Source organism: Amblyomma maculatum, chromosome 1, assembly GCF_055883805.1.
Source record: "Amblyomma maculatum isolate TAMU_Amacu chromosome 1, ASM5588380v1, whole genome shotgun sequence".
Taxonomy (NCBI): domain Eukaryota; kingdom Metazoa; phylum Arthropoda; class Arachnida; order Ixodida; family Ixodidae; genus Amblyomma; species Amblyomma maculatum.
In genome coordinates, this window is record NC_139344.1 from 162,161,608 (window position 1) to 162,186,444 (window position 24,837).

The 24,837-nt window shown below is 43.2% G+C and overlaps 1 protein-coding gene and 1 long non-coding RNA gene across 4 annotated transcripts in view; one reads left to right on the forward strand and one right to left on the reverse strand.

Moving 5' to 3' along the window:
• LOC146204768 (F-box only protein 7-like) overlaps positions 1-24,837 on the forward strand; it is a 55,290-nt gene that overhangs the window by 20,095 nt on the left and 10,358 nt on the right. For all 3 annotated transcript variants that reach the window (XM_084589480.1, XM_084589481.1, XM_084589482.1), the window contains exons 4-9: positions 1,531-1,614; positions 6,160-6,255; positions 15,171-15,223; positions 15,340-15,466; positions 15,549-15,589; positions 18,613-18,781. In XM_084589480.1, the coding sequence (XP_084445606.1) occupies positions 1,531-1,614; positions 6,160-6,255; positions 15,171-15,223; positions 15,340-15,466; positions 15,549-15,589; positions 18,613-18,781 (570 nt within the window). The remainder of the gene's footprint in view (positions 1-1,530; positions 1,615-6,159; positions 6,256-15,170; positions 15,224-15,339; positions 15,467-15,548; positions 15,590-18,612; positions 18,782-24,837) is intronic.
• LOC146204769 (uncharacterized) lies at positions 19,366-21,673 on the reverse strand. The gene is made up of 2 exons (XR_014702915.1): positions 20,374-21,673; positions 19,366-19,473 (listed from the first exon to the last, which is right to left on the reverse strand). It is a non-coding gene; the product is annotated as an uncharacterized LOC146204769 (long non-coding RNA).

The window sequence follows — 24,837 nt, forward strand, 5'->3', positions numbered from 1 at the left end:
CCACCCAACTGTGTTAATAAAAAAGTAAATTTGTTGGTTGAGAGTGAGTACTCAAAAGGAGACGTCACTTTCTAGGGCTGTACAGAAACCAAATACCTTCACACCTGTCCTTTTTTCTCTTTCACTAAAAAGAGTCCTGAAACTTCTAGCCAGCCAAGGCTTGCTACATGGAATTTCGTACTGTAATTGACCGGAGCCTTTTCCCATTTCTAAGGGTATGGCTGGGTTTTTTATCTCTCATATCAGAGGACTTAGCATTGCTTGTATATTCAAGAACTGTTTCAGGGGCTTTATGACATTATTAAGATCATACATTTACCCTTTTAAAAATTTTTTCTATATCCCTTTTAGACACGCATTATGTAATTCCTACTATCACGAGAAATTCGAAAATTCATATGCATAAATTTGGAATTTCCATTTCACAAAATTAATATTGAACAGCTTAAAGCCTTTAAAAATTTATGCATACCACACTTTTTCGCGGTCATGGAATTGCCACCCTGTTCTTCAGAATAACAAACTTGTGTCGAATTTATCATTTTTTTTTATCATTTAAATGTGTTACCAGATCGAAACTCGGCCATAGTGTCCTTAATAAGGTGGTCCACTGCTTGAGGGAAAAGAAAAAGTGCAGCGCGAGATGGTGGATCATAGGCGCACTAAAACTTTGTGATATCCAGCTTTATTTCTTGTTTCTGAAACAATCCTTTCCTCTAGGCTCGAAATGACTTTGCTATTCTATCCAGTGGGGATTTAGATGTAGCCAGAATCACTGGCATTGTGAATGCACCTCATTTGAATAAAAGGTTGGAAAATTTGCATGTACAATGGCAGATGCCATGTCACAAAGGGTTATACCATCACTGCACACTCCTACCGAATTTTTGATTTTATGCACCATTGTTGTATTTATATTTCTTTTTTTTACAATCATCACCTCTAGTATAGGTGATCAATCTGAGTAGAACACCAAGCTTGTGCTTGGGCTCTTTGGCCACAGTTGCCTTTTGCTAAGAAAAAAAAAAAAAAACTTCAATTGTCATGAGTTCATTAGGGAGTTCTGGTTAATTGGCTATGTAATTCGAAGAATATTTATTGTAAATTACGTCTGCCATGGCTTATAGTTTTCCTAAAAGGTATTTTTCTTATATCTTGAATTTCCTATATTTAGAAAATTTTTAAAGTGTTCACTGGAACATCTTGTGTAGCATTTGTGTATATTAGTAGCTGAAGTGTGTTAAATTTTCTACTGTAAGCATATTTTCTCTAAGACTGGCTTATTCATTGCATTTTTCTGTGACAGGTATCTCCTATTTCTAGCATATGACATCAGAGTAGTTAGTCATGACGTTTTTTTTATCCTTTTTTTCCACTCAACATGCAGCTGTATTTTTGTGCTCTAAAATTGACTTTAACTGGTGTCAATTTACTTAAATTCAAGATCATGCTTCATTATTTCTTCCCTAACAGGAGCAGCTATGATGTGCCATATATGTTTTATGACAGTGTGTATTTGTTTTTTTGCAGGGCTAGTTGTGCATGATAACAACACTGAAGGTTTCTCACTTAATCTAAGAATTCCAGACTTCATCCAAAAGGCATTCCTTTCAGGTGAGTGCCGGCCCCTAGATGTCTCCTTAGCTGCGGACGTATTATTTTAGACTCTCATAACGATATTTAGTGAAGACGAATCTTTAGGTGTGGTGAACTGTGTGTGAGTATTTGTTTTTTTTTTTTTTTTTTTTGTAGACTCTGTGAAGCATAAAAAAAAAAATAAGACGATATGAATCGCTTTGCATTCTTCTTGGTGGAGGCAAATTTTTCTGGTAGCTTGTAAACAGGCTTGTCTTTGCACAGCGATATTTGTGAGGTGTGTGTGTACAGCACTCTCAATTTAAGTAAAGAAAGGAAGGTTCACAGTGGCTTCATATCTGAAAAGGATTAAGAGGTAGAAATGAAGGAGAATGAATTACAGATTCTAGCTAAGATTAAAAAATGAGTTCGGGAAGGACAAAAAGCCTGCAGAGCAGAGGATCACAGTGGTTTTTAAGTTCAACAGTGGATACATACTAAAAGAAAGAAAATGTAATTGTGGATGGTAAATGAGTTCCTTTCTCAAATTAACGAATACCCGAGCTATGGTGCTGAGAAACACAGGAGAACAATTTCAAACTTAATTATGATGGCACATTTTTTTCAATGGCACACTGTGTCTGCGAACCCTAACTTTGGGGGCACGATATAGAGTTAAGATAGTAACACTATGCAACTCTATAGATACGACTGCCGGGTTATCAGGGCCGCCACAGTGGCAGTATTAAGCATGACATAATCAAAATGCGCAGATTTTAATAAAACTACAATCGAGACCAAAAAGTTAGTCTTATATTACATAAAATTAATAAATCAATTAAAGAAAACTTGCAATATATTGTTACTGGCTCAAGGGCCTGTCCAGCAGAAGTCACCCACCCAGGTATGCAGAAGCCATGGAAAAACCCAGCTGGCGGCGGCAATCCTTTTTTATTCTCTGACTTGCATGCTCGCAGCTCTTTCATGGACGGCATACGCCTGCAGTAACGTGCAACATCTCTCCACAGTACCAGAGCTGGGGGAGGGGTAAAAATGTAATCATGTGAGTTCTGTCAGAGTCGTCCAGGAAGGCCGGCCGAAGGGCACGGCAGTCTCTCAAGTGGTGCTGTCTCATGGCTATGGCCACTCACTCCAGTGCAGCGTGATGTGGACATTTTGCAGCAGTCCTTTTATGGTGCTGCCCGTTGGATGCCGTCTCTTCTCCTTGGTGGCGTCCACATTGCCCAGCGGCATACCATATTCCTTGAGGCACAGCGCCACCTCTTCGAACTTTAGGGGACATGCGACGGCAGTGGCTACACCTTGGGGCCTAGAAGTAGACCAGCATGATTTTGGCATTGGTAATAGTGTAAAACTTACGGTCTTCAGCTCGAGTGGTGCTTCTGCTGGGGGCTTAAGCATTGAGCCTGTCTTTTCTGCCATTGTATCAATGATCCCTTCAACCGAAAAGATTCGGTCAAGTTTCCTTGATGTGAGAAGACAGTTGGGTACTTATTGATGCCAAAGCGGTTGTTAGACTGTGGTGTCCACCTTGGCCAGCAACACCTGTGGGTCCAGCCACCACAGTGGGGTTACAGCTTCAGTGGTCCAGTCTGGGCTTGCTAAATTATCGCTTTACTGATCCTGGCTAGACTCACAAAGCTTGGAGTGAAGCCCTGCCTGGGCCCGTTCTCACACGCTGCGTGGTAGGCTATTTTGGTTGATGTGAAGCAACCCCTGGCAGTCATTGGCTGCATCAGAGTGCCAAAAAGAATACTGAATAATGCATCGGAGCACCAGAGAGCTGTGATTGTTTCATCCACTGCGTGTAGTGTGGATGATACCGAAAGCACAAATTTTTGGCAGGCAGTTAAACATGCCCAAAAATCCGCTTGCAATCTTTACTTAAAAATCACATAAAGGACCCTCGATGTCTGTGCATTAATTTAAATATAAAAGAGTGATTACTCATTGGAGTCCATCCAAGTGCAGACATATAGCTACAAAGCAAAGCTATATAAAATTTTCACAGCAATTTAGATGAAGGAAAATTTATATTCATGCCGGGTTCAAATCCGGGACCAGTGCCTACTTGGGGCGGTCAGTGTACCAACTGAGCTAACCAGAAAGGCTGTATTGAAGATTCCGTGTGCCGCTTCGGCTACCTTCGTCTTCTTAGCACATTGGGGCTTTCCCGCCATCTCCGAGGGAAAGATGCCCCGCCCGTCCCAAGAACAGAGCGGAATTTCCCATCTCCCTCGGAGAGGCGACTCTGCTTGTGTGTGGCAGTGATATGTGGGTCAAGGGCTTAGACGCTAAGGGGACAATCTTCGACAAAGGTTGGAGGACAGGCAAGCAGAGATTCCGGAGCAGCGCACCGCTTATTTCGGCGCTGTCTGGCCAATGCCTCTTTGTGTGCAGTTGGAAAATAAACCTTAGTTGTCTTTGCTCTAAAAGTATTTTTTTCACGTGATTGAAAAACGAAAAGGCTAGCAGATCAGATGATATTGTGAGAGTGAATTGACCAAAAACTGTGTGAATGGTGTTCAAAAGTTTAGGAGAATCCACCAAGGTGGAGTAAATTTATTCCCTTAACTGTTTCGGACGAGCTGCGCTCGTCCTTGCAAAGCCGTCCCCAAACCGTTTTGGACGACTATAGCTCGTCCTCGCTGAATAGGTTCTTCCCTTCAGCGTTTCGGACGAGCAGCGCTCGTTTGTGGCTTAGGTGGCATTTTGCTCGACAAATGGCAGCACTGACCTGTTAATTTCGTTTTTTTTTTCTACCACATAAATTTACGTATGGAAACATGGGTTTTAAATATGGCATCCGGCGGAGGCGACACGTGCATTGCTGGCCCGTCTTCTTGGAAACAACGCTTTTCTTCGTCGTCATCTCCTTCGGACAATCATCATGACTCAGTGAAAGAGTTAAGAATTTGTTGGCTGTGATCATTTTTTAATTTTTATTGCTCATTTCTAGCAGGAAGTTGGTTTTCCGTATTGTGAGAAATAATAAAGTTCAATTTGCTAATTTGACTTCGTGTTTGCTTCAAATATTTTTAAAGATCGAATGCATGCTTTTTATTGCAATAATAACCGAAATCAGGACTGAAAAAAATAAGCAGTTTTGTTAAGAAATTCGTCGGTATAACAAAACGGTGAAGGGGTTAAGGGAGTAATTACTTAACATTGATTAAGAGAAATGCGATGTGCCAATGCAGTCAGAGCCTACTGCTGGGCTTGCAACGGTACATGTTTACACCAATTTCGTGACATAAAATACAGCATGTGGAAGAAAAAAAAAGAAACTTTTGGAAACGTACCAGAAATTTTGTATCATTGGTGTTGCTTCATGCAAAGCGGAACAACCAGGCGCACAATGTTCTTTCCAGCCTCGTGACTGATGCACATGCCTGTTCTTTCTCCCAATTTCTGCTCTGCTTTGTTTTGGCACCGCTGCACCTAGGATTAGAGGCTCATGCAATATTTTTCAAAATTTAGAAAGCTGTGCGTCAACTCGGGAGATTATTTGAGAGTGATTGAAGATCTGGATGGGAAAGCGGTAATAGTAGACTTGAAAATAATATAAGGCAAACCAAGTTAATGGTAAACATTCAGGCTAGCGAGTGACAGGTTTTGAGGTGCAGGAAGTGGTCAGCAACTAGCCTTCACAGATCTAAATTATGAGAAATTCGCGCGAATAACAGTTAGTTTGAGCACATTTGGCAGACACCCCCTAGTGCCGATGAGCAGCTTACTGATGTCTTGTCAGCTAAGGAAAAGGTAGTAGTTATCAAAGAGCAGCACTGTGAACTGTGAACTGTGCAAAGGATTAAGAGGTGGAAATGAAGGAGAATGAATTGCAGATTCCAGCTAATATTAAGATATGGGTTCGGGGAGAACAAATAACGTGCAGAACAGATAATCACAATGGTTCTTTTAGGCTTGACAGTGGACACATACTAAAAGTAAAAAAAAAAAAAAAAGGAAGTTGTGAATATCAAACGAGCTTGTTGGAATAATGACTTTCAGAAAATTAAGTGGACAAAGGGTGGCTGTAACTTGTTCAAAACATAAAGCGTAACTGAAGATTGTTTGGAGAGGCTGTTGTAATGCAGTAGTCAACATGGCTGATCATGGAAGTATCTTGTTGAATATGATATGCCATCATAATTAATGTTGTAGCTTTCACATTGGACCCGTTACGATGGCCCTGTGGCTATGGTGTTTGGCTGCTGAGCCCAACGACGTGTGATCAAATCCTGGGAGTAGCAGTTGCATTTTGATGGAGCCGGCGTGCAAGAACTCCCATGAGCTGTGCGATGTGCGGGCACAATTATGCGCCCTAGGTGGTGTAAATCAATTCAGAGCCTTTCGCTGTGGAGTCTCTCAAAGAGTACATGCACCTTTGATGTGTTCAAACCTCACATAACACATCACAGTGCTTACAATGTCATGTGGTAGCTTTAAGAAATTTTCATGTGACCCTACTCTGCTGTTTGCTTAAACCTTAATAGCAATATGTACTCATTTATTTTCGTTAGCTGACTGCAATGCTTCCTGCTTTGTTTCGTTTTCTTCTAGATCCAGAGCCGAACAAAGTCTATAAAAACCTTCCCACATTATCAAGACTTGTTAAGGACTCGGTGGCACTTCCTCTTCTTGGATGGGCACAATGTGGTTTGTATGATGTCTTTTGCCATTGGTTTCTGCATAATGGCTTTAGGTCGGCAGTTAGTGGACAGAGCACTAGATGTGTGCACATTCACATGTGAATTTTCACTGCAAAATGAATGCGGGGTAAGGGATTATTCTGTCTAAATAATTATTGACTCAAAGGGAGCAGCTCTGAATTAAATCATATAGTTAGCAGCTATTGGTGTAATACAGAAAGAATTCACAGGCTGAGCTTTCATGAACTGTACAAAAAATGATGATGATCTCCCAATTTTTATTGCTGTAGCCAGAAGAGTGGCGACAACCGATATAACGCCAGTGATGGAAAGGTGTGTCATGCTGTCGATGAGATGAGTGCGACACATGCTGACGTCCAGATCAAAATGCGTCGGGAAGTCGCATCCGAGGATAAGTTGATGGACGCTGGCGACGGTGAAGACCCATCGAAACGTGCGCCGCAGGCCAAGGTCCTGAGTGAGGGACCGGAGACCATACGTGGTGATGGAGGTTGAGTTGGCCGCACACAAAGTAGGTCCAGGTGACTTGGAAGTACTCTCAGCCTTAGTGGACGGCAGAATGTTGACTTCGGCACCAATGTCAATGAAGAAACACTGGCCGAAAATGCGGTCCATGACCTCAAAAAGGCAGCCAGGGTGAAGAGTGAGGTCACTTGCCACCGTCAGTGATCTCGCAGCGCATTTTCCGACCAGTTGCATGGTGGAGTGCATTGGTGCGCGCGGTGTTGAAAAATATGGTGATAACAGCAAATACGCTAACTGTGAGAACTGGTAGAGCGCGAACCTCTCGGCGAAGACGAACGGCAGCGAGGACTTGAGGAGAACCCGTGCTGGGTATGAGAGGACATCTGAAGAGCATCGAGAGAAGCGGCCAGCTGATTGATCTGGGTCTCTCATCGTGAAATAATCGAGGACTCTGGTGGAGAGGAGAGGGCGGCGACGATAGGAGAAGTTGTGTCATGGACTCGATCAGCTAGCTGGGCGAGGTGGTCAAGGGTCAAGTCCCCCGCATCAGCCAAGACGAGGCGGGTGGACTGCGGCAAGCGCTGCAGGAAGAGCTCTCCTGACAGTGCGCTGTTCGAGTCGGCGTTGCTTCACCCAAGGGCTGCCACATGCTAGTGAGTAGCTGGGAGGGGCAGCGGTCTCCGTGCTCTTCGCAGGTGAGCAGCTGCTGGAGGCGGGCAGTTTCAGACGCCGTGGTGCTGTCCAGGATTCACTGTTAAAGTAGCTGGTAAGGAGTATCGCCCAAGGGTCTAAGAATAACATCCGCCACCTCTTGAGCCACCTCCGGAGGCAGGTTGGAAAGTAAGTGACGAAATCGAGATGCCTCCGAGATGCCTCCGAGGTGATGTGGTGCAGATGGAAGATGGCTTCCACCTGGGCAAACCAGGTCTGTGGATGCTTGGGCCAGAATTTCGGCAGGTGGGGATTGTTGTGCCCGGCCAAAGCCGTCCACAAATTCAGCTGGACGCCAAACTTCTCTGGCGAACGCCTCCTTCACAAAATCCGGATACTTCTGTGCAAAGCACTGGTGCACTGGAGGCGAGCCGCGCCAAGGGGAGAGAAGCGACGTGTTTGAACATGAGCTGAGCATCCAGACAGCTCGGCGCCGTGGCCCTGGTGGTGGACCCCTTCTCGCCCCACGGCATATTTTAAGCAAGGGCACAGCAAGCTGTCCCATTGGCCCTGCGAAAGTGCTGCCGTTGGACTGGACCATTTGAGCGTCAATGGTTTCTTGATTTACGGAGACTCAAGTGCTTCCGTTTGAGACTCCGAGTGTGAGTTCGTCACTAGCGTCCATCGGGAGCAGCTCACCCCCTGAGAGAGCGGACGCGGCGGAATCTTCCCGGCCGTCGCTGCGTGAGAACAGTCGCGTATGGCTATGTTAGCTTCCGGCCCCAGAGCCGATCTCGTTGTGTAAATGCCTGTAAATAGTGTATAAAGCTTTTTCTTCATCTCACCAGCGCTGACTCGGATTCATCGCTACCACCCAGGGAGCTAACAGCCCTCGTTCACGAAATGGGTGACGAGCGCTCTGCAACCAACTCCTTGGCACAACCTATTGACGGTGGGCTACTGTGTGATAACCCCACCGGCACAACAGGATAGCTGCTACGTCCCGTGGACGCAAGATATCGTCAGGTGGAGTTGCCTGAGAGTGATAGGTTGCTGGGGTCGGTCATCTCATAGGTCGGAGTCGTCACCATGGGGAATTTACGAGGTCGCAGCGAAGTACCAGAACAAAACGACCAATGTGGCAGGCTTCTCGAACTGAACAGCCCGGGCCGTGCATGCGCATCGAGCACGTGCCATTCAACTTTATTTTCTTTCGCCGGCTTGGAACGCTGATCTTAGCGCCTCTGCTTTATAGCATCGTTGTGCACTACAAGGTAAATGCCTCCAGATGTTACAGTGAGCGGCATCTTGGCATGTTGCCAAGGTAAGCCCTGGGGGCTGTGACATCAACAGCTTGAAACTGGGGCACCCATTATGATCACATGAAAAAAAGAAAAAAAATCCCAATCACAAAAGAGGGAGGGGAGGGGTGGGGGGGTTGGTCATTACACCAGCGAATAGTACTGAAACAATGGCCATGAGCATAACCATTACTGCAGCTGCTATTGCTCCTCATTGGGACTTTTTTTCTGGCTCTTGGAGGGAAACTTGAAACCATGCGAGTCTTTCATATATTTTTGTGACCTTATTATATAAACGTCAAATGAAAATATAATCGTATTAGCCATGCAGAAATGCAATGCTTCTATAGGGCATTGGCTGTGAACTAAAACAAAAGTTGTATTATGCCGAGAAAGTATTAAGTTGTATCGTCGAGATTCAACTTTATTGGGGTAGCAAGCAGGACTGTATGTTAATGAATTTGTATAGGATAATAGAGGTTTAAGTGAAGTGATTAGCGATGAAAGTTATAGTAACCAAGTGCATGTATGCGAACAAGGATTTGCAACAAGAGCTGGCCGAGGGGAGCTATTAATGCTTTTGCATTGTACCTGCAACCTTCAACTGCTTTCGGCCAAGTAAGGCATATGTTTCAAATGCGCTAGATTGAAAATTTAGAGCAAGAATGTCCTCTTGTAGTTACAAAAGAAGAAAAAGAAACTCCGCAGAGAGCACTTCTGGCATATTATTAGATCATGTACAGGTCGTGTTTTGAGTTTGCATTTCATTGTCTTGACTTGAATAAGGCATGCTGCTTTAAATTGACAGACAATATGGTTGTTTTAAGGTCAAATTAAGCCTTTCAGTATCTAAATTCAAAAGGTTGGAAGTATTCACACAACCTTGTGCATAGAGCATGCTCTGGGGCATGTTAATAGTGTTTACAGTTCAGCTTGTTGGTATGGCATAACTGATGTGAACAAAGCATGGGAAGGACACAAATGAAGTAACATGCTTTTTAGTATTGAGCAGTGCATTAATGTGCTTCACTCACATCATTCACAGCATACAGTAACAGTGCTGAATACCAAAAAATTGCTCTCAGCAATATCATTGCAGGTTTTTTTTTTTAATGTCATGAGCATTTTTGATCTGCCTTATTTTCACAAGTATGATTTTTACACAATAATAAAGAAGCCGGTGATTGGACAATCTCTTGTCTGGCAAATTTTTGAGAGTTTTAAACCTAATATGGTTTTTTACGAAGATATAGAATAGAAGATATAGATATATAATATATTTTTACGAAAATATAGAATCGGCCGTGGAGAAAGTAAAAATGCAGTGTACTGTTAATATTGGGTGAAAGTGGGCGACATTAGTGCCAAGGTAAGAAAAAAGCAGGCTAGGGATCAGGCAGTGGGTGACTATGGCATTGGTTCTAGGAATAGCAGAGGAGAGTTATTAGTTAAGTTTGCAAAGTGCAGTAACTTAAGAATCATGAATACCTTCTTTAGCAAATGGAAGAAGCAGAAGTGGACATGGAAAAGCCCTAACTTCCCCCTAAAAATGAAATTGACTTCAGCATCTCTCATAGCCTGAGTCGCTATGAGAGACGCCAAACCAAACTGAATTTGACTTCATACTGTGTTCTAACCCCGACATTATGCAGGATGTAGAGGTAATTGGAAAGGTGCGATGCAGTGACCACAGGATGGTAAGGTACCACATTAGCCTAGATTTGAAGAGGGAAGATTACATAGTAAGGGAGAAGTCTGTCAAGTGGTGAGAGGGAATGTAGATCTCTCTACAGAATAGACTTTAGTGTAGAAGTGATAAATAGTGCCTTCAGAGATATCATTACTGAGTGCGCGATAGAAGTAGGTGGCAGGATAGTTAGAGAGGATACTGGTAAATTATTGTAGCAGATGAAAGATTTGAAGAGATGACAAAGTATGAAAGCCTCCAACTCAACAGACAGGATAGAACTAGCAGAGCTATCACTGCTAAGCATTATATATGCAAGGCGTTCAATATAAGGAAATGTAATATGGAGAAAATATAGCATGCTCTAAAGAACTGTGGCAGCTTTAGAGCGGTGAAGAGGAAATTAGGCATAGGCAAAAATCAGATGTATGCGCAGTTTCTTTACTAATACGGACAGATAGTCAAAGTAGCCGCGGAGTTCTATACTGACCTATACAGTTGCCGATGTAGTCAGGTCAATAATGAGATGGTAGTAGTGAGGAGCAGTCAGACGCTCTGCCAGTAACAAAGGACGAGGTCAGGAAAACTTTAGAAGCTATGAAAAGGGACAAAGCAGCTGGGGAAGATCAGGTAACTGCAAATTTAGTGAACAACGGGAGGGATATCGTGCTAGAAAAAGGGGCCACCCTGTATACGCAATGCCTGGTGACATCAATGGTACCGGAATCACGGAAGAATGCAAACATTATCTTGATTCATAAGAAAGGGGGCATAAAGGAGAGACCAATCAGCTTGCTATCCGTGACGTACAGGGTATTTACTAAGGTAATCACTAGTAGAATCGGGGCAACCTTAGGCTTCAATCAACCAAAGGATTAAGCAGGTTTTTGGAAAGGGTACTCTACTATCAATCATGTCCATACTATCAACCAAGTGATGAAAAAAGGCTCGGTATATAACCTACCCTTATACATAGCATTCATTGATTACAAAAAAGTATTTGACTCAGTCGAAACCTTGGCAATCATGCAGGCATTGCGAAATCAGGGGGTAGATGAGCTGTGTTTGAAAGTCCTGGAAGGTATTGTTACGAGGTGGCAAGCAAGAGAACAGATGGATAACCGATGACTATGAGACGGTTTTCAATGAATGCCCGTGGGCCTAGCACGAGCGCTCGTGCCCGCGCCACTGCCTGCGTCTTGTCTGTAACACTACCCGGGGCCACCCAGAGATTGTCCTGATCTTGTACGACGAAGGTGTAGAGATGCATGACATTATGAAGGGTGCGACTAATGAGGGAAGTTGGACAGACGGCATGATGCACCACGCATCTTGTCAGTTGTCAGTGCAGCATTGTCCTTGTTTATGTGTATGTGTGTATTGTGTGCCTCTCCTGTGTTTCGTCGCCTACTCTGCTGCGTGGTGCATCATGTCGTCTAATGAGGGAAGGCAGAAGGGAAGATATGATGGCTTGCCGCCATGATCCCCAGATGAAACCTGGCCCAGGAAGCTTGCAGCCACAAGTTGTCAAGATCCGATGGCCGAGTCCCAGAAACTCATCTGACAGCATAGGCAGGGGCTATTTTCTCACGTGTGGCCGGTTCGGTTGGGATCGTGTGGTCTGGTCTCCCGACATGTCTTGTTGGTGATGTCTTGAGTTGGTAGGGCACTTTGGTTGTCTCTTCTTTGTTGTGTCTTGTGGTTGGGGTGGGGGACGGGCGAGGCAGAGAACAGCCAGGCGATGCGTCCCAGGAACTATCTGCCAACGGCAGAGGCAGACGCGTGGTGGTGAAGCTCCAAGCCAGGGTGAGATGACATATCTCGCACTTCCAGCCAAAATGTTACGAGGCAGCAAGTCAGATAACAGACAGATGACGGATGAAGATGAGACGATTTTTAATGAATGCCAGTGAGCCTAACATGAGCGCTCCAGCCTACGTCACTGCCGCCTTCTTCTTCGTCCGTAACATGTCTAGTGGCTGCACGGCAACCGTAGCTTTGTATAAAGAAAGTAATAAAATTCCCATAAGGAAAGGTATTTGGCAAGGAGACTCGATCTCCCTAGTACTATTGTCAGCTTGCTTGGAAGAAGTACTCGGGGACTTAGAATGGGAGCAGTTAGCGATAAGGGCTGATGGAGAATATCTCGGTAATCTGCTGTTTGCTGATGACATTGCCTTGCTAAGTAACTCAGGGGATGAATTGCAAAAAATGATTGATGACCTAGACAGGAAGAGCAGAAAGGTAGGCCTAAAAATTAATATGCAGAAGACTAAGGTTTTTCAACAGCTTAGGGAAGGAACAGCAGTTTACAATAGGTAGCGGAACACTGGAGGTGGTAAGCAAATATGTATACTTAGGACAGGTATAGTAACAGCAGATCTGGACCCTGAAAGGGAAATAACTGGGAGAGTAAGATTAGAGTGGAGTGCATTTGGAAATTACACACAGGTTATGACTACCAGCTTACCGGTATCGCTTAAGAGGAAAGTCTATAACAGTTGCATCTTATCTGTACTCACCTATAGGGCTGAAACATGGAGGCTAACAAATAGGGTTCGTTGAGGGCAACGCAGAGGGTTATGGAATAAAAAATGGTAGATGTAATATCAAGAGATAGGAAGCGTACAGAGTGGGTCAGAGAAATAACTCAAGTTAATGATATTCTAGTGGAAATTGAGAAGAAATTATGGGCATGGGCAGGGTACATAGTGCGAAGAGAGGATAACCGATAGTTGCGAAGGGTAACAAATTGGATTCCAAGGGAAGAAAAGCATAACAGAGGGAGGCAGAAAGTTAGGTGGGCGGACGAGGTTAAGAAGTTTGCAGGGTTCAAGTGGATGCAGCTGGCACAGGATCAGGTTAGTTGGAGTAATATGGGAGATGCCTTTGTCTTGCAGTGGGCATAATCCAGCTGATAAGGATGACGACCTAGCTAGTGCACAAGATATTTGCTAAAAAATCAACAAAAAGAAGTGAGTAGCAGGTATCGCAATCAACAGCCGCTTAACCGAAGCTGAGGCATAGCTTGGCCGTGGGCGAAGTAGGGTGAAATGATGGCGACGGCAGTTTGCCAGTGGAGATTGCATTCATGTTTTGAAGACATTTAAAATCTCAATGTCTGCAGGATTCTGTCAGCTCGAATGGCATCTGAGTTTAGTGTAATTAAAAACGTCGTGTTTTGGCAGTCAATGGAATGGCATTCGGTTTGATGACAATTCTGTTCTCCTTGAAGCGGAAACAGTCACGTGACAGCTGTCCCGTGCCTCATCTACCCACACCCTCTTCATAAAATGTGAGGGAAAGCATACATGACCTGTAAACGTATTGATGGATTCTGATAAAACATTCTGCTGAAAATGTTTAAGTAAAATGTATTTATTGCTGTGGGTTGCCAAGTTGAAGTATTAGTGCAAATTGCAAAAATGCTCCTCTGTATTCGTAATGACATTAATTTTTTTTAAGAAAATTACAAGTCATCACAAAATTAAGCATTATTATGTGTGCTGACAATTCATACTATCTTGCATAAAGGTTTCTTTCAAAACAAAAGAATAGTTACAGCATCATTACAAGTTGCCTTATCTAGTCGTACATTTATTTATTTTTTTTTAATACCAGGAAGACTCAACTGTTTCTGGAACTCTTGCATACCATGAATACAACATTGTTTTGCCAACCTGACTCTGGGTGCTGGAAACCGAAATGCCCACCAAGTGTGAAATGAAATGTTAACCAAAAAAAGAAACACACACACATTTGAACATGCTAAAAAGGACAGATTGACTGGACATTTGATGTCCATCTTTAAGAATATGATGTGATAGTGTTAATGGCCGTTGTCTGCTGCTGCTTGACCCTCGTTCACGTGTATCCACTTTGCTGTTCGCTTCATCATTGCTTCTTTTATTTTAGCCTCTGTTATATCAGATATTCATTAGCATATATTCATGTGAAAGACCACCTGACATAAGTATGTATCTGTAAAGCCTTGCTTTAACCGAACCGCATAAACGTTTCTGCATGGCCTAAGAACACCATGTTTTATTCATTGCCCAAGGGACCTGCAAGGTTGAATTTCCATCTCAACCATCTATCTGGAAGTACAAACCCAAGTTTGCAGCTCCTACCATGTCACATGTCTCTTGATGTCGTAAAATTCACCAACCAATCAGTATATAAAAAAAATGCTAGCTGATGGAGAAAAAGGTCAGATAGGCTGCATTAATACCTCCATGCATCGATCTTTGTGCCATCGAAGTGGTAATCAACTGTGCTAGTGTGTCATCTTCCTTAACTAAACTCTTCTCTTTTTGCCATTCCCATTTCAATGGTCTTGTTTGTGCGTTACATGATGCTGACAGTACACACATGCAGGTAGGAGGTGCACATTAGTGTGTACTGACTGCTTTCTGTCACGTGGGTGTGCATTATCACCTTCCGTTGATGTGCGCCAATGTGTGCGTGTCTATACCTACCTTAGTCCGGTCTTGTTGATTATTTAACATTTAATTAAATGAATTGCCTCTGGCTTACTATATTATTTTGACATATCTACATAGAAAATTGCACTAGTGATGTTTATTATCTTGGCTGACATTCAAACACATGTACGTGAATATATTTGGATTTTTCAAAATGTTTATAACTGTTTGCTTGTGATAAGTGACTTCAATTTCATCATCATCATCACATCACTTTAATACCTTAAAGACCCTCATTAGAGGGTATTACATAAGGGGTGGGGCACACAGAAATGAACAGAAATCAATTTCGTTTCATTTTTTTTTGTTACAGCGACAAATGTTGCCCCCACCTTTGGTTTCATGACCTTGAGCTCCGAAATCCAGGTATGGACACGGCGGCTTTGTATGAGTTGATATTTTTAATGTTCATAGTGTAGTTGCCTTTCCAAGCTTTGCTGAATGTCATCTTTGCTTGATGTGCTTATGTTTTTGTTCATTAGCTCCTTATCCTGGGCTACCTGAATGTGCGAGACCTTCTTGCTGCATCTAGAGTCAGCACAGACTTATTTCAGTTGGCATCCCATCCTGTGCTTTGGCGGAAACTGTTCTTCAAGAACTTTCCATCTGGTATGGCTTCCTTAAACATTTTCCTATATGTTATTTGCTTTCCAAGAGCTAGCTAACTATTTGTCAACTATCTTCTTTGCAGTGGAAGTGTCACCAACAGACAATGTGTTGGACTGGAGAGAGGTATGCTGTGAGGGAAGAAGGTGTATGTACATTGAGTGCCTAAGGCTATTAAAAGAGCTGTAGAAATGCACATAACTCTTAGAAGTAGTACATATGTCAGGAGGTGGCTGCCTTCATGTGGTGCATTTCTGTGTGTGCACATAGTTGCTCGGAATGAACAGTTATTTCTTTTTTCTTTTTTTTTTTTTTCATTTCATTCTATTAGAATGTAAAAATGTGTAACTTGGTTTAACATTGCCTGAGGTCATAGTGGCTTGCAAAAAAATGTAAAAATGAGGCCTTTAATAAAATAAAGTTGTTTGCAGTGTGCAAATGATGTATCCATTTGTAATGCCATTTTTTTTTTATTAGCGATAGCTAGTCTATTTTGTATGTTGAAAGAAATTTCGTTCTAAAAACTAAGCAGGGATGAATGGACTAAAAGTGGTGTGTGATTGACAGCCTTCAAAATGCTAATGGCGCTTTTAATTATCTATGTCCTGCAGTTTCACCTACTTTGTGGTTGTGGTTGGGAACTCTGTCATGAATCTCAGACATTGTGAAGAAAGCTACTGCTGGGTGCTAATATTTATTGAAATCTTTACCTGCGTTATCTCTGTGCATCCTTTGACCTTTCAACTGTAGTTTTATTCTGTATGCTAGTGCTCATAGCGTTCTGAATTGGAGGGGTGTGCTCGTTTTATAACTGCATTTTTTTTCCCTTGCTGCCTTACTTTGTATTAGAGTCATCAGATCAACTCCCCAAGTTTTGCAATGAAGGACCATAATTATCTTTTTCACAAGGAATACCTTCTATCACTGAAGAAGGAAGCCAACAGCCACTGACCAAAGAAAATGCATAGGGCCATTTGTTTTTTGCTTTTGATTAGTGTGAAGCAGTAACTGGTCATGGAGATAGTTGATTAGAAAGTAGTAGAGAAAACAACCAAGTAGTTGCTTGTGATTGGGTTAGCTAGAACATTTTTGACAAAGATACGTGTGCTGCTTGGATTTCCAAGGGCAAGTTTAAAGGCTACAGAAATGTTTAAGTGCAAATTGCGCTTAGACGTTTGTGTCTTTTAACCCTGTCCTTGTAAACATCAAGCAGCGCATCTTTAAAGGAAATAACCACATGCTGTTGGAGCATCCGAAACCACGATCTCCAGATTTCGCATCTGCCGCTCTGTGACTCAACTGCTGTGACTGCTGTTTTAAATTCTACTTTCTTGGGCATTTGTGTTGCACATAACCTATCCTTGACAGTGTTTGCCTCCACCACCCTCCTCCATAGCGGCGGACATGCGCTGCCCATTGATATCACAGGACGTTCCATGCAAAAAAAGATCATACCCTATGCTTCCCTTTGTGTTGTCAATGTCTCTTGGCTCTCTTATGCATCTCATAATGAAGCCCCTTTTCCCTGCGTTTATTTGATTCTATAGCTGAACTCGCACAACTGAATTGCTTTTAATGCAAGCAACAAAAATGACACCACAATTGGTTACAAGGCATGAGTTTGCTGTGTGGCTTTGTGCTTCTTTTTGTGGCAGAAATAAAAGAAAGTCCTCAAGAAATGGTGTTGCTGAATGCTCAGTAGAAAAAAAAAGGCAAATAACAAAGGGTTAGAGTTTAGAGGCTGAACAGGTATGGTAAAGGCTGGCAGGCTCTCCAGGGCATGTGACCAGAACAACCGTTTCTTGTGTCAGGTTAGACCTGACTCTAAGGCTAAGGGTTTATGTTATACAAGTTTTAACAGCTTTGAATAGCAAAAGTATGAGTTTGTGTTAGGGAAAGCAACTCTTCATATTCTTTAGTGACTTGGAGCATTTTTTCACTATGACAGGTATTTTCAAAGCTTTAAGTTGCTGGTATATGCAACTATGCAGTTTATAAATTAAAGGAGTGGACACACAAAAATTTAATGGCAGTTTTTTTTTTAATGCTTTTGTTGTGCAGGAGTCGTGGTAGTGAAAACGTGCTAGTATGTTGAAATAATTAAAGACAACATTGTGTTCTCGAGTTTTGTACTTTCCCGACAAGGGGTTGCATGAGCTGCTTTCCCCTTCATAGATAGAAGTTGACACATGTCACATGATTCAGCATACATAAGAATAGTGGGTTGCTTTGTCGCGTATGGGTTGGCACGTGATTGCTTGAAGTGCAATATTTTGCAATTGCACTGGTGATGACTTTAAAGTTAGTAGTATGTGCTAGCTAAGTTCTGCTTGGTGCTTATGAAAATTTGGATGCCTCTCAGTTGTTTTTCATTTTAAACCTTGCAATTGACAAAAAAATGTATGCCGTGGCTTGTGCTTCTAGTTTTTGGAAACGGAAGCTTTTTTTCCTATTGGATTATTAGCAGGCTTGTGTATCAACTCCATGGACTCTATAGGGGTTTGTATATTGATGCTTAATACAAAAGGGTTCATAAGCTTGAATTGCTTTAGTGGTGTGGGAGAAATTGTTAATGTAATGTAAATATATTGTATGTGGAGGAGATTGATGGTTGACTCATTCCCTAATGTGAGCAGGGTCTAAGCAGGGTCTAAGCAGGGTCTAAGCAGGGCCAAGTGACAAATCAGTGGCAATAAGTAAAATTGTCTAGCTGCATTAGCATGGATTAGGACAGATTTATTAATTTTAGTTATTCTATTCATTACTACTGAAAGTGACCTCATACTTATATTCTCGTCATTTGGAAACATCTGTCAATAGTTGAACTGAACACGCATAGCTGGAAGACAATAGCTGTTGCAGACAGGGAGTCTGAACTCCCATCCTCCGCTGTTCAAGCAAGCAGGACTCCATCTTACCTTATGCCACTTGATCAGTATTGTACTTACTTGGGAGTGGAAAGTAGGCACGAGTGATCTTTCGACAGCTAGGGGACCGTGAAGTGTGTTTTGTGTTGTTGGCTTTGCCACTAAATACTTTGTGTGTGCAGTTTTCAGTTTTGCTTTTGTTGCATTTGGTGCCAGATCAGGCGCAGCAGTGGCACATAAAATGGTCCATTATGGCCTAACACACACACTTGATGGTTGCAGAGGTACAAGCGGGAGTATCTGCTGCGCAAGGAGCATCAGGAGCATGCTCTTCGTGTGCCGCCACGCATGCGTCTAATGCCAAATCCACTCAGAAATGCCCATCGGCCTTTCCTGTTGCCCCCAGTACCCCAACTCAGCGATGATGATTTCGACTTCGATATGTTCATGCGTGAGTATTTCTGCGCCACATTTTCCTCTTGCTCATCTCCTTCTGAAAACAAAATGTAAAGCTTAGTTTGTTCATGCTGAATTTTCTCATCTGCCTTTAGTAGACACCTGCAGTGACATGCTGACTCATAAAATATTTTATGCCGCATTTTTAAAACAAGTCCTTTCTTGTAAAATTGCAGTTTATTGTTTTGTCCTGCTGTATAACCACTGCATTAAATATTTATATTGCCCTTCGAGAGCCATGAAATTTATTACTTCTCATATGAATGCAGGCAGGAAAATTGAATTTAGAATGGCTCTAGAAATTGAATGACATCATATTGAAGTCACTTCCCAAGCAACCACCGACATCCATCGGACGGCCAATGGCCATCCGTTTCGGATGTTCCGGATGGCCGATGGACGTCCGCGAACAGCCAGTGGACGTCCGTCGGCCGTCCGATGGGCGTCCAAATGGACATGTTTGTCTGACCAATGGACGTCCATTTTGGACGTCCGTTCCCGGATCTTTCTCGCATATTCGCATATATGCTGCATGCATGCTTTTTTCGCTCCCACGAGGCAATAAAATAGAAAAGCAGCTTAAAGTACAACAGGCATATTTTATTGTAAAATATCTAATTCATCAATATGACGTAAAACTTGAAGCGCACATCCATCTTCCGTGATGAAGTGGAAGCAACCAGCTTTCTGCAAAAAGAGAGAAAAAAAAAAAAAAACAGGTTAGTAAATCGCCTGTAGCTCATGCACAGCATAATCCTTGACTCGAGGTTTTCTGGAGGCCAATAACAAGAAAATTGGGTATTTCTCATATTGTATCTGCCCTACAACACTTGTTACAAGCAGTCTCAAATACCGAAGTTCTGCCCTCCTTTCCCTTAGTTCACGCCAGTTATATCGCACCCGCTATCTTTCGAATATCACATAGGTTCATCTGCAATGCTTCAAGGATAAAGCTAAATAAGCTAAACAGTTCAGAAGGCAGTATCATACAGGCCATACCTAAATTAAAATAAGCTGATAACGAGCTTCAATAATTTCAAGCACAGAAAAGGCCACTGGCTATCTGAAATGATTTTTTTTTTTTTTTTTTTGTAGTGGTGCACAACTTTCAAGCTCGCGAGCTTGGGTGATTATCGCTTATCGCATTGTACAGGAGCAGTTATGCATTTTATCACTGTAATGCACTGCAGCGCAGACTGTGCCCTCGCAACCTGCAACTTGCATTGAAAAATGCAGAGCATGCCACTTGCGAAGGCAAGCATATTAAAAAAAAAAAAAATCTTTGAAGACCGACTGTTTACCCAGCGCCTTGGTTGACGAAAACAAGGAGGTTGGTTATAAGCTTCGCAAGATTGTAAGAGTGGAACGCGATAGCACCTCCAGCAATTTCCTAGTTTGCGTAGAGGAGAGGGAGAGCCAACTCAATCGACATACACGGACGCCACCGCGCCGATTACTCCTGGTTTTCGGTGTAACTAGCTCCTTAATGCTATCGCGTTGAAATGTGTCAGTAGGTTCACTGCGCTGTTACATATTCATACAATTTTCGCTGCGCAGATTTTCACAAAGCTCGATCGCAGTACTCACTTTCAAACGCGGTCGCTTTCGCCGGAGTCGTCCGTCCTGATGTGTTGTCGTCGTGAACCACTGTTGCTCCAAGGGGGTAATCCTTTCACACTAGGAACTGGCACAACTGCGCAATCGTTGTCCTTGCAGCGCACACAGATGGGTGAAGGGATTAGAGCATAGTTGCGTGCACCCGCACAGAACTAAAAAAAAAACTGCTGCCGCGAGCCGTGGCGGCAGGACGACAGCCGGCAATGGCGGCACAGAAACACGTGGTACGAAACTACGGCAGAAACATTCATGCGCAGAAATGAATTGGCCGTAATAAGTTAACACTATATTTTTACTGAATATTGTTAGGTTCTTTAAATAGGTACCCTTTCTTGTGAGGATATTCAAGCGAAACCTACCATCCCCCCCCTCCCACACACACAAACACACACACTGCAATGGAATACGCAACTTTCAACCAAACAGTACGGCCACCGGCCGGCGGGGACTGGCGGGGATTTCAAACAGCAAAAAAACTATTTTTGTAAAGACCCACAGTGCAAGGTAATCCGGCGCTTTTGTTCGCCAAGACGTGGTCGTGGACCATCGTGGATGGCGAAGCCGCGCAGGTGGTACATGTAGTACATACGTTAAGGCTCAACTAGAGTAACAATTGAAGATCACGACCGCCGCTACCAACGGATACAACGAATTGCGGCATGAAAGCTGAGAAATTAATGACATCGCCCCATACTGTATGTGCCAGAGTTTTTTAGGCCAACCAGCTAATCATTTGGTATATAATACAATTCGCTATCTCAGGGGCCGAATGGAAGTTGCAAACCTAATTGGATTTTCTATTGGAATTTTGAGTACCATTTGGAAAATCCGAATGGAATTTTACACGCAATTGGAACTATTTGGAATGCCCAATTGGTATTTGCAGAACCATTTGGTTAATCCAACTGGACTAATCCATTGGAGAGGTGGTGTCCAATATTGGGTCCAGATAACCATTTGCAGGTCCCAATTGGCCCCAATGTTTCTCTTTTTTTTTTGACCAGGCAGGACACATCTCGAGCATTGAAGACAAGTGTGAATGTTGAAACAGAATTTTGTCAGCGAGGAAATATATGTCCTGGAAATATACTCGTCCGTACGTACATCGGACGTACACCTCGTCTCTCATGCGGATATACAAAAACGGACGTAGTCTGTACCTCCGACGGACGTACGAATACGGATGTCCGAAACCGGAGGTTGTACGTATGTCCGACGGACGTACAATTTCGGAAAAGGACGTTCGGCTCTAGCTCGGACGTACAACGGACGTCGGTGGTTGCTTGGGTTTGATCATTAGTTTGGTAGGAATAAGAAACATATTACTCATATGTACCACTGTCCAGTGGCGTCGCGAGGGGCGGGGGGGGGGTGTGGTCCGCACAGGGTGCAGCGCTCAGGGGTGTGCAGCTGAGCAGTGAAAGGGAGGAAGGGACAGGGGGCGAAATGAATTATTTTGTAAAGATGCGCGAACAATGTGCGAGAATGCGCACATTGTTGCCGCTGAGACACTGACTGGCAAGTGTGATCTTCTCAGAACGAATTATTCCATTGTGAGGAGTGCTTGAAAACACATGCTTCAGTTTTTGCCAGATGCTTCACACCATTTTAACGTTGGACTAGGCCTGTGTACGTGCGTGTACTCTGGAAACACCACCATTAACTCAATACCCATCGGAAACCTATGTGCAGGAGCGTGCACCCATCCGCCGCCTCTTTTTGTGAATGTGTAGTTACACTCTCCTTTCCCAAGTGAGGACCACTGGCAGTATCTCTCCGGCAGTCTTTTGTCTTGATCATTTATCTGCTATGTCTTTCTCGCTCCTCGGCCCAGTCACACATTCGCCTCACGCTTTCAAAACGCCGGAAGGCACGGAATGCCTGTTGCTCAATGGAATAGCAAGTCTTAATTATCACTACGCACTGACTACAAAAAATAAAATTAGTGAGAAAAAGAGCACCTTTAGCAAGGCCAGGTGCTTTAGAAGGGGAATACTGAGAGTGAGTGTACCCAAGGCTGCTCATGTAGTGCATTATACGATTCTTACATTTTCTTTTTGTCTGATAAAGGCAAAGTCATTGTTAAAATGAGAAACGCAACTGAAAGCATGAAAAGAAATGAGTCTGGAGACACCCAGCGTCTCCCAGCTCCAAAAAGCCGTTTCTCGCATAACATTTTCTGTCGGCATGGCATCAATGCGCGTTGGTAACTTTGCAGTCTGGATGCAAAAGTCAGCTTGCACCTTTTGGAGGAAAGGAGAGGAGAAAAGTTAAATGTAGAGAATGCAAAGTAAAAGGCTTTCACCTATGCATGTGGCATCTGAAAGGCTCTGTTTGGGACTTAACTACAATGCGTGGTCTCATACTGGGTAATCACCTGTCTTAAGCCGCTTGCTCAGTGAATTTCCTCGCAACTTACACGTGCTAGTGTTTGTTCCTTTTTCAGAAATATGTGCTTTTGATGTGATGTTTTGCTGAAATATCGTGGGGCACGATCGCTGCGTCTTAGGGTTAAAAAGGAAAAAAAAAAAAAAAATGCCACTTCACTCACACTGCGTGGTTGGGTGCAGAGTGAACTTACTTCAAAGCAAACCATGAGGACAGAGGAGGTAGAAAGGAAGTTGCTATCCGGTGCTTAAAATCCGGGGATGGAGGGGGGGGGGGGGGGAAGCGGTGCTGTGCCACTCCTCCGCACCAGGTGCGGGTGACCCTAGCGACGCCATTGCCACTGTCTGTACCGAAATGCCAAGTGCGGCACTGTACTGGTCCATACCACTGTGCTTGAAGTACATGGAAAGATTTGACTTATAAAACTAAAAATTGCTTCAAGAATTGTTATGTGACCTTTTTCTGATGGAAAAAGCTCAAAAGCTTACAACTTTTCAAATTTCTGTTTTGCATGCTGAAATGGGCTGCATTGATCTGTACACATCTACTTGTAGAAACTTGCAGAACACCAAGGAGACCTATTACCACAGTTAAATAACCCGCTGAATGGTTTGGTTGATAGTTCGGTAGTTTCCAATGCACAAAGAAATGGTAAATAGGTGCACCACTGTTCATTTATCAGCACTTGAAGTCAATGGTGCACAAAGACTGCTGTCGTGCAAACAAATAACACCAAGCTGTTGCATGTGGTCATCCATAACGACCATAACTGCACCCTTCAATGCAAATATTTCACTGTGTTATTAACAGCAGTAATTCGGCAACGTCATGGCAGTTTCCGTATTTGCAATACTATGTTGCATGTGCACCTTTGCAGACCATTTACTACCCGAGGTCATTTTCATACTTGGTGATTATTAACCATTATTGCACATTTATGTTTAGAACAGTTGACTTTTTTGTTGTTGGTTCATTGAAGGTTAAAGAAGAGTTGCAGCATGATGATAGCTATGTGCTGTCCATATGCATTGTAGAGCACTGGCAAAACCCAAAAAAGAAAGAAAACTTCTTTACTTTGCATCCAATTTATTTAGGATAATGTTCCAAAATGAAGCAGGTTCCGGTAAATGAAGCAACCGCTCGTTTGTAGCCATTGGCTGTGTTCAGCAGGACCTACTGAACTATCGACCAAGCCCGCTGCGGTGGTGCAGTGGTTAGGGCACTCGACTACTGTGTTCAAGGATGTGGGATCGAGTCTCAGCTGCGGCGGCTGCTTTTCGATTGAGGCGAAAAGCAAGGCGTACTGTGTGATGTCAGTGGGCGTTAAAGAACCGCAGACGGTCAAAATTTCTGGTGCTCTTCACTACGGCGTCCCTCATAGAGTCATTTGGGGTGTGAAACCCCATAAACCAAACCAAATCGAACTATCGACCTGCACAGATAGCGGGGCCCTGTAGAGTTGCATGCGCTAACTTTTGTTACATTTGTGGCTATTGAGTGTGTTTTGTCTCCCTGTTTGTTTACTATAACCATCATCAATGAACAGTATTTTGTGCTTCCATTAAGTACCATTTGCTTAGGCTTTCTCTAATCTCTCATAATCAGCTACACTATATCAATATTGACAACTATTTTGCTCTAGGACAGAGAACGAAAGCACCGTCTGTGTAGTGCCATTGCTTTTCATCTGTACCGTTGCATCTAGCATAGATAAGTGGACGATGACTGCGTGGGTAAATGATAACAATGTTCTCTTCACAATAAAATACGATAATAGATGGCCACTGTAATAGGTGAGGCCATTTGACCCAACAGGTCTAGGTTCCATACAGAATTTACCCTGGCCGCGATGTGCGCATTCCTCATTGGAGAATGGCCAGATTGACTGTGAGACGTGACCCATGCCTGGGTCGTGTTTCTCCTGTGTTCTTGTGGTCTCTATATTCTTGGCTTTCTGTCACTTATGGATTGCTGCATTGCAGTCTGCAATGACGCACATTTTCACTCGCCAGGTACAAAGTTTTTCACTTCCCAAACAAGCTCTAT